At 40.7% G+C, this 17,120-nt stretch overlaps 1 protein-coding gene across 2 annotated transcripts in view; it reads right to left on the reverse strand.

Moving 5' to 3' along the window:
• Nucleotides 1-16,407, reverse strand: part of LOC120538381 (bcl-2-like protein 1) — an 89,019-nt gene extending 72,612 nt beyond the window's left edge. The window contains exons 1-3 of one of the 2 annotated variants that reach the window (XM_039767874.1): nucleotides 16,304-16,407; nucleotides 15,194-15,306; nucleotides 13,898-14,514 (exon numbers count right to left, since the gene is read on the reverse strand). In XM_039767874.1, coding sequence (XP_039623808.1) covers nucleotides 13,898-14,428 — 531 coding nt within the window. In that variant the 5' untranslated portion in view covers nucleotides 14,429-14,514; nucleotides 15,194-15,306; nucleotides 16,304-16,407. The other variant, XM_039767875.1, reaches the window with a different exon arrangement.
• Nucleotides 16,408-17,120: the final 713 nt, after the last annotated feature.

The raw sequence follows: 17,120 nt of genomic DNA on the forward strand, positions 1-17,120 counted from the left end.
AGTGCCGGTGAGGTGCAGTTTCCTTAAATAATTCAATATCATGTTTATGGGTGGGAGGAGAGGAGACACACTGGCTAGAAATATTGTTTCCCGACAAACCCTGCTGACATTTCCTGGAAGCAAAATAAGCTGCTGCAAAAGGGATGATCTTACAAGTCAGGCACCTCCAAAAGCACTTTACAAAACAAAAAATAGAGGTGGGGAAGAAGAATAAAAAAAATAAAAACAAAAAAAAGAACAAACCCACCACCAATCACAACAGATACCCGCCAGGGAAGAAGCAAACAATGTTTATTAAATAATAAAAAAAAAAAAACAAAACATAAAAAGGCAATGAAATCAATGGCTAAGCTCATAGAAGGAAGTCAAATCTGACATTTCATCCTAGTCTGTGTTTCCAGTTCTGGCTCGCTCTTTGACAGTGCAAAGGGGATCATCAGTAAAACTGACTACAGAGGAACAGATCGATTCACTCTGCAGTGTCAGGGACAGGCAATAAGCAAGTGTGGATGTATTAAGTCAAATAATACAGAAAACTGACAGATACCTGGAAAACACTCTAATATTAAGGCTGAAAGAATTAGCGGATGCCAAGAGTTTTGCGCGATGCTCCTTCTCGTGCCAACACTCTAGTTTTCAATGGGAGGAATGATTCAAGAGACATCGATGTCCGTTTATTGATATCTCCTGTTAGTTTGCCTTTAGTTAATAAAAAGTCTCAAAATGAAACTAACTCGGGGACACATTTTACTTTTTATAAAACTTGAAGTAAAAATATAAAAACAAAACAAGAATTTAGGTTATACTGTGCCAACGTATGGGCAGTATATGCAATTCTTAGTTCGAAACCCCTTCAATATAGGATGGTGTAGGCTTCTTTATTCAGATCAAGTAAGAGTAATACATTTCAAGAGTCAATTAATACTTTACAGGTTTGTAAATATGAAAATATTCATATGCATCATGTGATTGGCGAAATGGAAAGACTGGGTTGGAGAGTGTTGCCTTACCTGGCTGTGAGACCATAATGGATGGAGATTATAATGAAAGAAGCAACCCAGCCATGATGGCGAACGATTCTTATCCGAGTAGGGGCAGTTGAGGTGTAGCAGATGACCTGGGATGGTTTATCCCCTAACACACCTGGGAGATGGCAGTGCTACTCTGGTTGGCTCCAGATTTGGACTCCTGCAGAGTACCATGGGACCTGTAGGGCAATCCTAGTCACCGTCACACCATCACCTATCCCAGTGTGCTGCTGAAATGCAGTCACAGGTTTTTGGGAAGAAACATCAAGGATCACGCATCTCTTATTCATGTACTAGACTCACCCGCCTTTTAAGGCGACCGACTTTTAAGTTGACCACTTCTTAAGGCAATTCAATATGTCGATCAATTTGATATTTTATACAAACTCATTAATTTGGTTATATTGCATTTGAGCGGTATTACTTTAATACTCGTAGTTTCTGTTATTTTGTGATGAAATTTAAACTTTTTTCTATATCGAGGTCGCCCTTTTGAACCCCCCTGATATTTACTACACGGTGAGGCATTTGTACTCCATCAACATTAATTATTTCCAGAGACATCATTTTGTCTATTTTTCCAGCGCATCGCGCACAAAAGCATGGGAACGATGGGAGCACCAGAACTCTACTCACATCATGCCGCTTCGTACCGCAAGCTACAAGTAGTAAGTCTGTGATGAGCGGAATACCGCTACGCTTTCCACTCACGGGACGGAAGGACAATCTCGACCGCTTTTTTATAGTAAGAAAGAAGAAGATATCGCACAATCTGGAGTAGAAAATCATCTTTTACCTGGAAAAATGAAACTACAAATCCCATCGTGCATTGCAAAATGGCCGGATGTGTGTGAAACTCCATGCTACTCGCACAGTCTGGTGTAGAAAATCATCTTTTACCTGGAAAAACGAAACTACAAATCCCATCGTGCATTGCATAATGGACGGGCGTGTGTGAAACTCCGCGCCTGTGTAGCACTCACGGGACGGAGGACAATCCCGACCGCTTTTATACAGAAGGATAACCATAAAACTCAAAACAAATCCATCTAAAATAGGTGAATTTAAAAAAAAAAAAAAAAAAGGTTTGATCAGGAGATCAGCAAGTGAAATTCCTTATTGTACACACTGACAGAACATAGCCCATGTTTCATGGGGTCATCTACACAGCATGAACAGGAAATAGCAAATTCTAGGTAGTGCCTTTTCACATTTTTCTCCCCACAATGAGGATGTGGTTCCATTTCAATTGAGTGTATCGTGGTGTCATTTCAGTACCACCTACATTGGAAGAAATGCAAATTATGCCACCGAGCTTTATTCATCTGCTGACTACACACATAGTTAATCAAATGCCTTACTGGAAAACTGCTAATTACCACTGACAACCAGAATATTCTAGAAAGAACTGCTCTGAATAATAGGAATAAGAAATACAGTTATTATAGCATACAAAACTTGAGAATTCCTTAATTAATAAATCAAAATATTAAAACTGAAATTCTTATTCTAAAACAAATGTTAGGATGCTGCACAATAAAATTGTTCATTTCCTTTCTGTTCAATATAATTATGCACATCCAACTACCCACTTTATGAACGCACTTTAATCCAGTACAAGGTTGCCTTTACCAATTTTTCCTTCCTGACACTGGCTGTCAGCTTCCTTTGTTCTTCTTATACAATAAACTGTTCGGGCCAAACTGGAGAATCTGCTTCATTTTGTACCTTACATTTCATTTCAGTGGAAACATGTTACTGAAAAGCATAGGGAAAAAAACCCCACCTGGCAACACTTTTCTAAACACTAGGGTCATCAAATGTAGCGAAATATCAAGTAGTATGATTTTAACATTTTAAAATTTCAATACTCATTTTTCATGGTATCACTTCTACATCATACATGATGTACACACTTCCAGCTTGTTCTGGCTCTTGATAGTTGAACCTCAAAGTCCATCAGTTGCCATGGCTGAAGTTGCAACCCCATTTTCACCCACTCACAGGCGTTAATAAGATGCCAACTGCAGCGCAGTCAGAACCTCATGCAGCAGCCACAAAAGTCAAAGAGGGCACCCAGAGTAACATCGGGAAATATTTTGGCTTTATGGCAAATGGAGACGGAAAACCACAAGGTAAATGCAAGCCTATAAAGCAAGATTGGTTACTGCACCATACCAGCTGAAGGGGCTAACACAACCAACTTAGTCAAACACTGAAGGACTGGCACGTGTTAATACAAAGAAGAGAGGTACCCTGTTCCTAAATTACTGAAACATCTCCCTTAATGAAAGTATAAAGCCAAATTCCACTTGGGAGTTGGAAGTAGATGTAATTTCCAATAGGAACACTCCCTTAAGTCAGATTTCCAACTGAGGAACTCAGGGCTCCTCTGACATGTCAGAGTTTGCCCAACCTAAAGGCGCTTTTCCACTGCATAGTATGGCACAGCACGGTTCAGTACAGCTCACCTTGGTTCGGCTCAGTTTGCGTTTCGACTGCAGTTTAGTACCGCTTTAGAGTGGGCGGGATTATTCACGTGTCGTTATATTTGCGCCTACCTCCTGAAAAACTTTTTCATTCGCTGGCGCCCATCCAGCTCTCGCTGGATCCGCCTCGCTACCAACGAGAGGAACGTCTGTACTTCCTCAATAGACCACGAAACAGACATTTTTGGTTAAAACAAAATGGTGCGTCCGAACCTTCGCTGGCTGTGCTTAAAATCTAGTGGGTCTGTTGTGACTCGTGTCGCAAGTTCAGTGACGCAGTAATGACGATTTTCTCCGGCCAACCAGTGACCAGCAGAGTTTACACGTAACGTTTTGGTAACGGTTCGGCGCGCTTGGAACCTCAGCTGAGGTGGTACTAAAAAAAGGACCAGGTACTGTTCCCAGTGGAAAACCCCCCAAAAGTGAGCTGAACTGAACCATGTCGTGCCGTACTATGCAGTGGAAAAGCGCCATTAGATCAAGTCTTCAATACAAAATGGCAATGTGCACTGCTAACTTTAGCTAAGGCTTCAGTATTACACTGTTTACTAGCACTTCTGTCAATTTGTGGCTCAATAAATCAATCGAACACACACTACTATCCAGCCTATCTCTGGACATGTTACAATGAATATCATGTAATCTCTTGTTATCAACAGCTATTTTATCTAATGGCTCAAGCACAACAAAAGTGTTCCTGAACATGTCCATATTGGTTTTCCCAAGTGTTTTAACTGGAAACTAACCGACTCAGGCGTGATGTCACTCCCAGCTCCAACAACCTAAGTAAATGGAATGCAGCAATGCAGTGTTAAGTGTCTGTTCATAAGCTGTGTCTCTGTCACTCCAAAAGATGGTGAATCCTAGACATTAGCACTGCTTTTACAAATCCCATACCAAATGGCACAAAACAAGAGAGATGTACACATTGCATGGTGCACTGAAAATGTTACACTTTGGTATATGTTGATTCCTTAGATATCAACCCATCTTAGATGGGTAGCACAGCTAGTTAATAAGTATAGACCTGTAATCTGTTCCATTAGAAGTACAGATGTCGAGTTACATTTTCTCTACAGGTTAAAAGGTAATTTGTAATCTGTTAAATGTTCAACTCATCAATACAGAAGTCTGCAATTATTTTTACCCCTAGACCAGTTTTACTCTGAGCTGGTTTTTTTAGCGCTCTTTAGCACTAGGGTACCTTCTCTCCCTTGATTTTTTATCCTTTCCCAATAAAGTGTACTGCTGTAGCACATTGCTTTCTTTAATTAGGAGCGATTTTAAAACTATACTATTTAAAACTACATTTACTATAGAATGTAAGGTGCCATCATATACTTCCAGCTGTGCTTCAGAGCTTGTATTCAGTGCATCAGGGTTCATTTGCAGTCCAATAAAAGCACACATTAAGGAAAAGCATGTTAACAGGCTGCTCGGTCTGGCAAAAAAATTAGACATTTTAGTTTATTTACATAAAAAGGGACGGTGCGCCGTTTGCATTAATATAAAGCCGTTGCAAGTGTGTTAATGGTCTGCGCATTAGTTTTCAGAACAATTGTTTACAGAGGACCACAATAAATAATTCAAGTAAAGAGAACTTTAATGTTCATTTTAAAATGTAAGTACTGTGACAGTATTTGTTTTCATCAATGTTTAAAACACAGTTGACCAGATTAAAACTGAATTTTTTTTTTTTATTAAAGAACGAAAGTCTACACTTCTTGAAGTATTTGCATTTAATGACTTCAAAAACTTCTATTGTTGCCATTAAATGTAAACATTTTATTGCAGACAGAATTGCAATTTAAATAAAATGTTAAATTATATACCACATTGGGTACTAAACAGAATTACATTTATAATTATTTTCTTAGAAGCGTATCAAAGTTTGAAATTTCACCAGAAGGCCATCAGCAACTGATGTGGGTTTCCATGAGCCATTCAAACTAAAACTTAGAAAATTAAAAAAAAAAAAAAATGTAGCTAGTCTTGCACATTTAGTCATCTTGGAGACAATGAAATAATCTGAGAATGCCCCTTAACAAATATTGCTTGCCAAGAACATTCATTACATAACTGAACATTCCAACTTCTAAAAATGCTCACTCCAACAAGGTTATTTTCTTTTTTGAGATTCACCAGCCAACTTTTTTTTTGTGGTTGGCACAGCAAAAAAAAAAAAAAAAAAAAGGTACTTTCCAGGACTGTTAAGAAACCCCATAAGCCAGAGAGAGTGTTACAATATTACATACAAACATACAATACACCTTCACGCTGCCTTCACTAGCTAAAGATTCTCTCTTTGGCTCCCAAACCCTGCAAGAAGAAAGAGCCCAGAGATCAAGCAGGTTTATCCTTGGACATTTCTGGACTGACGATTAAATATTTCTACCTTACCTCAAAGGGGAACCCTTTGGAATAGGGGCTGCCTTGGTGTATCAATAAACTGGTTTTATGCTCCTAAGGTTTGATAAGCACCAGCATTATAAAATGGGCAAACTTTGGAGCAGGGGGGTCCAGCTCAGATCCTGGAGGACCACTGTGGCTACATGTTTTAATTCTAAAAAAAAAAAATCTTAGTGACCAATTCCTGCTGCTAATCAATTTTTGCCTTAAGGCACATACCCCATAATAGTTTATTCCACTTAATTAGGACTCAAGCAATAGTGTTACAAAGTGAGCCAACAAATGACAAGATAACCTGTGTCCATCAAACCATACTAAATAAAAAAAAGAGATGAATGGTGATGGTCTCAGTAATAATCTGCTCAGGCCTGCAAGTAATTTTGACTGTGCTCTTGGAAAAAAGAAAATGGAACAGTTTTGGAAATGTCTGATGTGGTAAAATGTGAGCACCAACAAGCCATGAAATTAAAGAATGGGCTTAATTAACAACTAGAATCGGCTCCCTGGTCAGACTTTGGAGGGCTCCACTTACTGGGTAATCTGTTCACTCACTTTGTCTTTGCCTTTCTCCCTCCTAGTTAACAAAAAAAAGAAGCAATTCTGAGGTCTTAGTCTTAAACAAGTGAATTAAAATTAAGGGAAAGAAATCAATTAGCAGCAGAAATTGTGGTGGAAAGGAAAACCCCCAGCCAATGCAGCCCTCAAGACTCAGGCTTTAAAGCATTGCTTAGTTATTATGTGATAAGACCCTAACAAAGAATTTATTTAAGTTACTGATTGATTCACTGCAGCAAGTCATTAACGATCCAAACTTAACCTAGAGGCATTGATTGCATCAAAAAATTTCTTCTCTTCTTTTGTCTCCATCTTTTCGCATTAAAACTGATTAAGTTAGTTTTTGTGTTGCAATTACTTAGTACGTTTTTTTTTTTTTTATTTTTCACTTCAATCTGCCTCAAGAATGATTAGCGAAGGTGGTAGGAAATGAGAACGGCGCCATGTGCATGAGCCACACAGCCGCCCTGCGGAGAGTTGATTCTGAAATAAAATAAAAAGAGTAATAAAAATCACCACCCCGAAAGCAGATAGTAGACGTCACATAATATACGTGTACCAAATTTCAAGTCAGTAGGTAAAACAGTTTGCGAGCTACAGGTGATTTAAAATCCTGGACAGAAACGAACAGCCACGGTAGCGTATTATATAGGAAGACACACACGCACGCACGCACGCAGGATCCGCCCCCTGCTTGCTTTGCTCGCCCACCACCGTGTTTAGTTTACTGGATATACAATTCAAAGAGATTGTTATTTTCATGGAAATTGTTACATATGGATTATTTTCATTTTTACTTTAAAACTTTTGTAAATACTTGTCCTTTATTTCTGGCCCCGGGCGTGGTTAAATCTCTTTCTCGCAGCACGTATAATGCTGCTCACTATGTGAAGCGGGGCTGGGTGAACGCAAGCTAAGGAGATGCCGTCGCATAATCTGTGGCCTTTTTGCTGCTGGCGAGCTGCGTGTTCATTTTGTCACGCTGCACGTCCGTCATTTAAAAGCCTGTACAACAGCTGTCCTTTTGCCACTTTGTGTCTCTGCCGCTTGCGTTGTGAAAGTGGGTTGGGGCTGAACGCACGCTAAGGAGAAGCAGTCGGATCATCTGCTGGCTTCCTGCTGCTGGCAAGCTTGTCGTTGTTTTAAGAGCTGGGAGCACATGTCTGTCTGCCAAAAGCATTCCAACAACTGCTAGGTTAGATGTCCGTGAACTTGTTTTAAATGCTGTCTCACGCGGGACGTCAAATTGTTTTCCGAGAAGATCACGTCTCGTCTCCCCAGACAGACATAGACACATATTAAACTTTGGAGTAACCAACTTTTACAGACAGTACCTAAAGGGAACACATATAAACAAATTATTGCAAAGTGAATTTTCATTACAAACTGAAAAGCAGCGGCTCTATACAATTGCATACTCACTTTTTAAACAATAAATGGACCCAGTTTAATTTGTACTTGCAAAATGATACAAAAAAAGGGTAGAAATAAAAAAAAAATATACAGTAAAGACAAACTTCTGCATTGGCACACAAGTGGCTTAAGGGTTTGTGCCCAGCAAATGAATATTTTTTGTCAGTGTATTAGTCATAGCCATATAGCAAAAATAAGGCAGGGGTTACGTGCAAGAAAACATGAGCAACAAACCAATAGACAAATAAAAATCACTACACACAGACATCTTTGTATTTCAGTTACACCCTCCTGCATGTGGAGACAGATGTGGGCAGAACCTCACAAATACGCCTCAAAGTATCTGTTTACATCTTCAGTGCGGCAGAAGAAGTGGTAAGGAGAGGATGGTGTGGATGGGCTTTCTAGAGTTTTCATAAAGAATTCTGAAATTGTTTATATTTATATAAAAAAACAAAACACACCACACAACTATTTAAAAGTCAAGTAACAAGGTGGACATTTTTCATGTAGTGTCCAAGTGCAGTAGGTTTACGACATCCATAGCAATCACTACAACTCCCTTCAAATGTTTGATCATTGAAGTTCAGATTTTAAAAATTGATACATACCCAATGTAGGCTTTTCTGATCGTGCGGTGTGTACATTGATCCACACATAATAAAATTAACTTGGCAACCATACTGCCCATTTTTTGTCATATCTGAGAATTTTCAAACCGGAGCTGTGCCATCTCTCATTATCAAGAGTGTGCATTGAGCTCAAATTTATTTAAAGTCTAAAAGTACATTTTATCAACAATTCAGCAAAAAAGTATATTTCTGTAAGGGTGTACATGATTCAGAAAAACACACATTGATTTATACAGCAAGCCTGTAAGTGCAAGATAAATTTTAAATGATGAATCCTTTCATATCTCATACATTTTAGGTTAACATATAATATTTAATTTTCTGCTACAAATCTATCTAGCCACTGCTAGAAAAATCTCAATTTACACAGGGGCATCTTTTGTCTCATACTTGTACCCAAAGAGAGAAGTCAGAACAAAAAAAAGACATCCCTAAATGCTTCAAAGAAACACAATCACTTCCCCTTACGTCTCTTGCAGTTGGTCTCATCATATTAAAACTTAACTAAACACTTCCAAAAAGCCATTTTAGGAACGTGGCCAAGATGGACTACAGGATAAATCAATTGTGAATTCAATAAACTGATCAAAAATACTTGTAGGGGTTTACCTTTCTCCCCATAAATTGCTAAAATTAGTTTTGTACACCAAGAACTGCTGAACCAAAGCGAAACTGCTTTTTGCCTTGAGGTGCACTCCCCTATCCAAACACTTCTCATTCCCATGTTAAACAGTCTCCAACATTCATTTGTTTTTTGTTTTTTTTTGTCTTAGTCTAGTTACAGGTATAATTACATAGTAGTTCTACTCCCTTGTGCTTGCTTTATCTTGCTCTCTGGTGCTTTTGATGCTTGCACCTTCAATCTTGTATATAACTTGCTTTGCAAATCAACTTGCATAAAAAAAAAAAAAAGGTGTCTACTAAATAAATAATCTTAAGAAAAACTTAAGAACTGCCACCAGGATGCCTTGTGTTTAAATAAGGTGTTTGCACAATTTTAAAACATCAAAGTGCAAACACAGACATGCAAACTTCAAACTGGCCCACTGCCAGCGAAGGGGACGGCATGCATTGTCAATGTGCAAGGTTGTGGACTACAATCACACTGTGAGAATGTTACCCTCAAATGTTACTGCATTAAAAATCCCAGTTGGCAACCCTGCAGGCAGATATACTGTCCAGTCCCAGCCCCAAGACATGACCAGCAATTTGCCACAGCCAGGTGTTAACATGTGTGACACCTTGGCCTGGTCTAGCCCCTTGGGTCCTTTCAAAAATGAGAATCTTGCAAGCTGGATCACCCTCTGGGAATCATGCCACATGGCCGTAAACTGACTCTCTCCCTCACAATGCAGGTAATGTGCCTCATTCAGGACTCCGTGAGCAACCTCTTAATCGACCCAAAGTCGAACCAACGGTATTGCAAGGTTTCTCTAACAAGACACTGGGCCGAAGGGGCTCAAGTATATCTCGGGCCACTGGATTACAACCATATAGCAAAAGAGGAAGAGGACTCTAAAGACTTGGACCGTCATCCTTTTGCAAAGATATCGGGAGGACCACATGCCCCTTTTCCGGCGACCTCATGAGCCCCCATACTCTCCCAATCTGTCTACCAACTTCATAGAAGAGTCACCAGAGACATGAATGTCACTGCCAAGGTAAGTAATCCTCTAGTCGAGGTCAATACTCTCTCCACAAACAGACTGATGGCTGTGTCCATAAGATCTTTAAAAGACCTGCATCCTGGTTTTTACCTAGGACACTTGCAAGCCCTGATCACAGCCTCCATTGACTATCCAAAGATCACAGCATCATAGGCAAAGTCAAGATCAGTTCTTCTCTCTTCACCAACAGATGCCCCAGAACCACTGGACTCCACAACACTGCCGAACACCCAGTCCATGCAAGCACTGAACAGGGTAGGAGCAGGAACACACCCCTGACAAACCCCAGAATCAACTGGGAAAAACACAGAGGTTCTGACTGCAGTCTGCATAGCACTCTGAGTACCAGTGTACAGGCTGGCCATGACATCCATCAACATAGGAGGATTCCACAAAGATTCAGGATGTCCCACAGGGCAGCTCGATCAATTGAATCAAATGTTTCCAAAAATTGACAAAGGCTGCAAAGAAACTGACAATATTCACGTTTGCGCTCCACGAGAACCATCAGTACCAGCATGCGGTCAATGGCAGACTTCTTAGACGTAAAGCCAGACTTCTCTGGTCACTAACAGGTGGGCAAGTGATCACGGATCCTGAGGATGACCCTAAGCAAGGACCTTACCTGGCACCAAGAGCAGTGTTGTCCCCATGTAGTTGCTTCAATCCAGGTGATCACCCCTCCCTTTCCAGTTAGTGACGAAAAGTAACATTTTTCAGTCAGTTGGGATGAAGCATGTCTCCCAAATGCAAGCAGTGACTGCTGTGGGATCAGTTTTAAACAGCTGCTCAAATTAGCCAGCCCCGTAGGTCACAACTGCAGCATCATCTGTCAAGGCGGGCAAGGGAAAACACTTTTCCAAATTTGTAAGATGTAAAAATTTGTTCAGGAATTCAGATTGGCCCAAACTACAGGGTGGGCCATTTATATTGATACACCTTAATAAAATGGGAATGGTTGGTGATATTAACTTCCTGTTTGTGGCACATTAGTAGATGTGAGGGGGGAAACTTTTCAAGATGGGTGTGACCATGGTGGCCATTTGAAGTCGGCCATTTTGGATCCAACTTTTGTTTTTTCAATAGGAAGAGGGTCATGTGACACATCAAACTTATTGGGAATTTCACAAGAAAAACAATGGTGGTTGGTTGGTTTTAATGTAACTTTATTCTTTCATGAGTTACTTACAACTTTCTCTTTGTTTACAGCCATTGACATGTTGCAGAGGTTAACACGTGAGGAGCGGATAGAAATTGTGTTGATGTCTGGTGAACGCAGTAACCGGGTCATTGCAGCAGATTTCAATGCAAGACACCCTACGAGACCACCCATCTCCCATGCTACAGTTAGCAAACTGCTTGCTAAGTTTCGTGAAACTGGTTCAGTGTTGGATTTGCCAAAATGTGGATGCATGAAAACTGTCACTAATGAAGAAACATCAGTGGCTGTCCTAGCTTCATTCAGCAAGAGCCCACAGCGTAGCACTCGCCGCATGTCACTGGAGAGTGGCATTAGTCGAACATCCCTTCGGCGGATATTAGCTACTCACAAATGGCACCCTTACAAACTCCAGCTACTGCAGCATCTCAACGAGGATGACCCAGATCGGCGCACTGAATTTTCAGAATGGGCAAAACAAAAATTGGAACAGGACCCTCAGTTTACGCAGAAGATTTTGTTCAGTGATGAGGCAAACTTTTATGTGAATGGTGAAGTTAACAAACAAAACCACCGCTATTGGTCTGACACTAACCCACATTGGATAGATCCCTCCAAGACTGTTGGAACAAAAAAATTGATGGTATGGTGTGGTATATGGGGTACAAAGATAGTGGGGCCATTCTTCATCAATGGAAACCTCAAGGCCACTGGATATGCGAAATTGCTACATGATGATGTGTTTCCCTCTTTATGCACTGAAGCTGGCACGTTCCCCGAGTTTTTCCAGCAAGATGGTGCACCACCACATTATGGGTGTCAGGTCCGAGCATTCCTAGATGAACAGTTTCCTGGAAAGTGGATTGGTCGTCGTGGGGCAGTTGAATGGTCCCCAAGGTCTCCCGATCTGACCCCCTTAGACTTTTATCTTTGGGGTCATCTGAAGGCAATTGTCTATGTTGTGAAGATACGAGATGTGCAGCACCTGAAACTATGAATACTGGAAGCCTGTGCTAGCATTTCTCCCTGTGTTGCTATCAGTGTGTGAAGAGTGGGAGAAGAGGGTTGCATTGACAATCCAACACAATGGGCAGCACATTGAACACATTTTATAAGTGGTCAGAAACTTGTAAATAACTCATGAAAGAATACAGTTACGTTAAAACCAAGCACACCATTGTTTTTCTTGTGAAATTCCAAATAAGTTTGATGTGTCACATGACCCTCTTCCTATAGAAAAAACAAAAGTTGGATCCAAAATGGCCAACTTCAAAATGGCCACCATGGTCACCACCCATCTTGAAGTTTCCCCCCTCACATATACTAATGTGCCACAAACAGGAAGTTAATATCACCAACCATTCCCATTTTATTAAGGTGTATCCATATAAATAGCCCACCCTGTAGTAAAACATACATACACACTATGAGGCATTCGGACCTCCGGTCCTTGAAGAAAGGTGGTTCACATGCATCTCAAGAAACACAGCTCTCCAGGTCACTCCGTAGAGGCTGCAACCACCTTTGTCGATCCCTAACAGTGTGTATGACCACCATTTGCACTGTAAGCATATGATTTGTGACTGCTATGAAAACGATTGGTTGGCCTGTGCAATGTATTTCACCGTCAGATGTCGCTGTGGTGGTTTTCCTGTCAGCCACACAACTGCCTGCCATTAGAAGGACCCGAAGTCCAATTACATAGCAGAAGAAGCCTGCACCTCAAAATCTTTTGTCATGTAGAACACTTTTGTTGAGCTCACAGGGCCTGAATTGTGTTTGCCAATGTGTGCGACTGTCAGAAAAAGGTCTCCACTGTTCTTTTCCTGACTGCCAGACTTGCATGGGTGTAGATGGCTGCAGAACAGCTTGACAGGAGGACCTGAAGCCCAATTATGTGAGCGAGGTAGCCCGTACCCCCAGTTCTTGGGTAATGTTATGAATATAATGACATTAGCTCTTGAATTAAGCTCAAGGTTCAAAGCCCAGCGGTTCTCAAGTTTTTGCATGACAGACAGACCACCCTTAACATTTTGGGTTTTTAACAGAAGAATAAATAGTTACACAAAGGGTTGTCATTTCATATTTTTAGCAAGCCACATCCTGCAACTTTCAGTCAGTAAAAGCCATAGGCTGGAGGGCACAGACTGAATATAAGCATATACTTTAGTATACAAATCTAGCACATAAAACTTAAATTTGACACCAGTTGAAAGATTTTTTCACTCTGATGCAGATTGAGCATGGCTTTCAATTCTAACACCACTGACCAAAACAAGCCATGGATAAAGATCCCAGTCTATCATGGGACACACTCATACAACTGGGCAATTCAGGGTTTCTCTGTTGGCCTAATTTGCAAGTACACAGGATGCAAGAGGAAACAAAATATCTCTGAATGAAAAGAAACAAAAAAAAAAAAACCCACAATCTATTCACTTGCAGGATAATCTAAATTTAAGCTGCAGGTTCTAGCCAGCCACAGCACATCTTTAAAAAAAAAAAAATATATATATAAATAAAAAGATATCAAATGGATACTCACCCATCCTCCTTGTCTCTGGATCCAGGGATCTAGGTTATTGTCCAAGTAGGTGGTCATCCATTCAGCTATGCGTTTCACCAAAGAACCCATTTCCTTCTCCACACATTCCACACAGAGAGCACCACCAAATGCGAAGAGTGCCACTATACGTCCCCAGTTCACCCCATCTCGGAAGAGTTCGTTGATAACCTGCTCAAAGCTTTGGTAAGCGGTAACTGGGGTGATGTGCAGCTGGGAGGAGAGATCACTGAAAGCTGCCCGGTACCTCAACTCAAACTCATCCCCCGAGTCATGGAGTGCCTCTTTTACTGCTCTGATACCATCAGGTGAGTGGTCTGCAGAAGAGCTGCCTCCATTTTCTGTTCCACTGACAGAGCCGTTGACATGTAGCACATCTAGTTCATTCTCAGGAGTGGAGGTCCCTGGAGAGGCAGTCCTACTGTCTCCGAAATACTGGTTACAGGAAAAATTTTTCTGAGATAATTTATAGCTTATAAAATCTTCAACCAGCTCTTTGTTGCTGTAGGGCATCTTATATTTTTTGTAGCTCACACCCCAAAATCCATGTTGTGGAGAAAAGCAAACATTTGTTGCGCTTGAGTGATTTTGGCTGCCACCTTGATGCAAATGGAGATTTGTCGAAATAGGAAAGAGTAAAGAGTACAGTGAGGTTAGAGATCAGTCAAAGCATAAAAAGAAATGACAACACTGATCACGTCAGTGTTAAACTGATTTCAATACAGTAACTATTATGGTTTTTTGATTAATGAGAGGATTATTTTCAATACAATTCTGTAACACTATAATTTGCGGTGAAGAAAAAAAAAATCACATTAAATGGCAAAACTAAAAGATCAAATGTTTTGCAAGCGCTAATAGTGTAAAATATGGCCACTTACACATCATAGTAATTTTCCCCCTTTTTTAATATAACATCCAAACGCTCATTTTGGGGCTGGAATTACGCCAAAGATTATTCTTAACCAAATCAGGTTCCTTGGCCGCGTCACGACATACACAGGAGAAACTGCTCGCTTGTCAATCATTCCGCATATTAAAAGCAGTCCAGTCAGCCATTGCAGGCTCCGGGGTGCATTTAACTGAAAGATTTGCGGGATTCTTTTTGTTAAATGATGCGTGGCCATTACAAGTGATTTATTTGCAGTGTAGAAGCGCCGCTTCCAATTACCTGGATCCCTCCCCCTCCGCCCGCAACCCTTCGGATTTTGGCCCAGCGCTGCTGGAAAACATTACGCAGCGACCGTCTACAATACCATCAAGTGACGCTCGACTCACCAGGGTTGTTTCTTTGTGTTAGTATTCTGGCCCCTTTCTTTTTCAGCTGTGCACCCCGACAATGGGGCTTCTCCTCTCGAGATCACGTCCAGCTGTCAAACCGCAAACACAGCCTGGAGAAAAAGAAAACACTGCAGAGCATTAGGCGACGTCACGCGCAACGGACGTCACGTCGACCCGCCCACAAAGCTTAGAGTTACGTGCATTGCGTAACTCTCGCAGGCTCTAGAATGAAATCGAAGGGTGATTGTGGGTTTGGATTAATCGAATCCGAACAAATTTTAAAGTAAAAAGAAATGGACTTGGGGTTCTCGCAGCCTAGTTTAATTTGTTAATTATACGACACACGTGTATTAGTTAGGCAACATTAATGAAAGATGGAACGGAATTGTAGCAGAGCTGGTTCTTTCCCTTTTAATGGGAATTCCTTCTCGAGAACCAATTCGAAATGAAATGCGTTTCGAACAAGCTCGCTATCTTTATGTACAGCAGGTTAAGCGAGGTACATCACTGTATTGTTCGATACAATTCCACCCCACTGCATGATGCCTCGAAAGAATCGCGACCGACCAGACTCTGCCAGATCATCATCCATCTTCTTAACCTGCGTATCTAACGCAGGGTCACGGGGCAGCCAGTTCAGATATAACGTTGCCCGTGTCTACTAAACAATTCTTGACAATCTTCCCTTTATGCAGAACACTTAAGTTTTAACTGGCGCATTAGAAAGAAAAAAAAATCAACAAAACCCTGTTAAATTTCATTAAACTGATATGTTAATTCAACTCGCATTGGCTCTACATTAATTACAATTTGTAAAAAAATACATCCAAGAATAATTTTATATTTCATTAGCAAACGTTTTAGCACTGTAGCTGAATGCGATTACAAAATAAAGATTCTTCGCTCTTACACAAAGTAGCGCTACTTCCACGTTTTTTACTTTTAAGACACCTGTAAAGAAAAAGACGCACTGACCTCGTATCTTTAACGTGGCGTTTGAATGAATGAACACAAGTTCTAACTTCTAAGTACTTCACGTTGTAACATATAAATGACACGTCCACAGAAAAACAGGTTTGCAGTGCGTCTCTATTGATTATTACTCACTTTACTCCTCTGGAGTACCTGCTTTCATCTCCAACCTCAATCAAACCAGTCCACCTGCTGAAGCTCACGCACCTCAAGACGTTCACTTTAACAGAGGAAGTCCCGCCTCTTCTTCCTGTTGGGTGATTGACGGCTCTTTAGACCACACAGGTCTCTCAGTTGTTGTCGGCCTGTCCCTCAGATCAATTCAGTATGATTTTTAATAAAACGGTGACGGACCCTTTTTGCTTCTACTGCAAATGAGATGGGCACCTCGTAACCATAATTTAATAAACTGAATTCAGCGAATGGATGGTTACATTCATTTATGTTATAACTTGAAAAAGTAACACGCAATTAGAATGCAGCTTAGCAGCAAGCCATTTTACGTGCAACATGAAATGCTTCATTTAGTGTACGCTTTCCATATGTGTGCCCTAAAGAGCATTGGGTTAGGGCTGTATCATTTACAGGGTACATAGATAAAATATAAAAAGAATTACTTGAGAATCAGGTTTACAGTGAATGAACGTTTGTCATACCTGTGGACTGTATGTAAGATCATTTTAATGACATTTTTTATCACATTCCCTTAAAGTTTATAAATATTTTTTAACCTGTCAAATAAGTTAGCACTTTTGGCTCACATCTCAACATTACAGTCCCAGAACTGCCATTTTAGGTTTGCAGTTTGCATTTCCTCCAGAGTTTCTTGGCTCCATCTGGCAACCTTAACAAGTACAACTTACCTCTGATTTGCAACTCAAAGCCTGCCTTGAGAATGACAGGTGTTCTGTCCCGTGATGGTTCTGACTGCACATGTCACCACTGCAAGGCC

This window comes from Polypterus senegalus, chromosome 10 (genome assembly GCF_016835505.1).
Source record: "Polypterus senegalus isolate Bchr_013 chromosome 10, ASM1683550v1, whole genome shotgun sequence".
Classification (NCBI taxonomy): Eukaryota; Metazoa; Chordata; class Cladistia; order Polypteriformes; family Polypteridae; genus Polypterus; species Polypterus senegalus.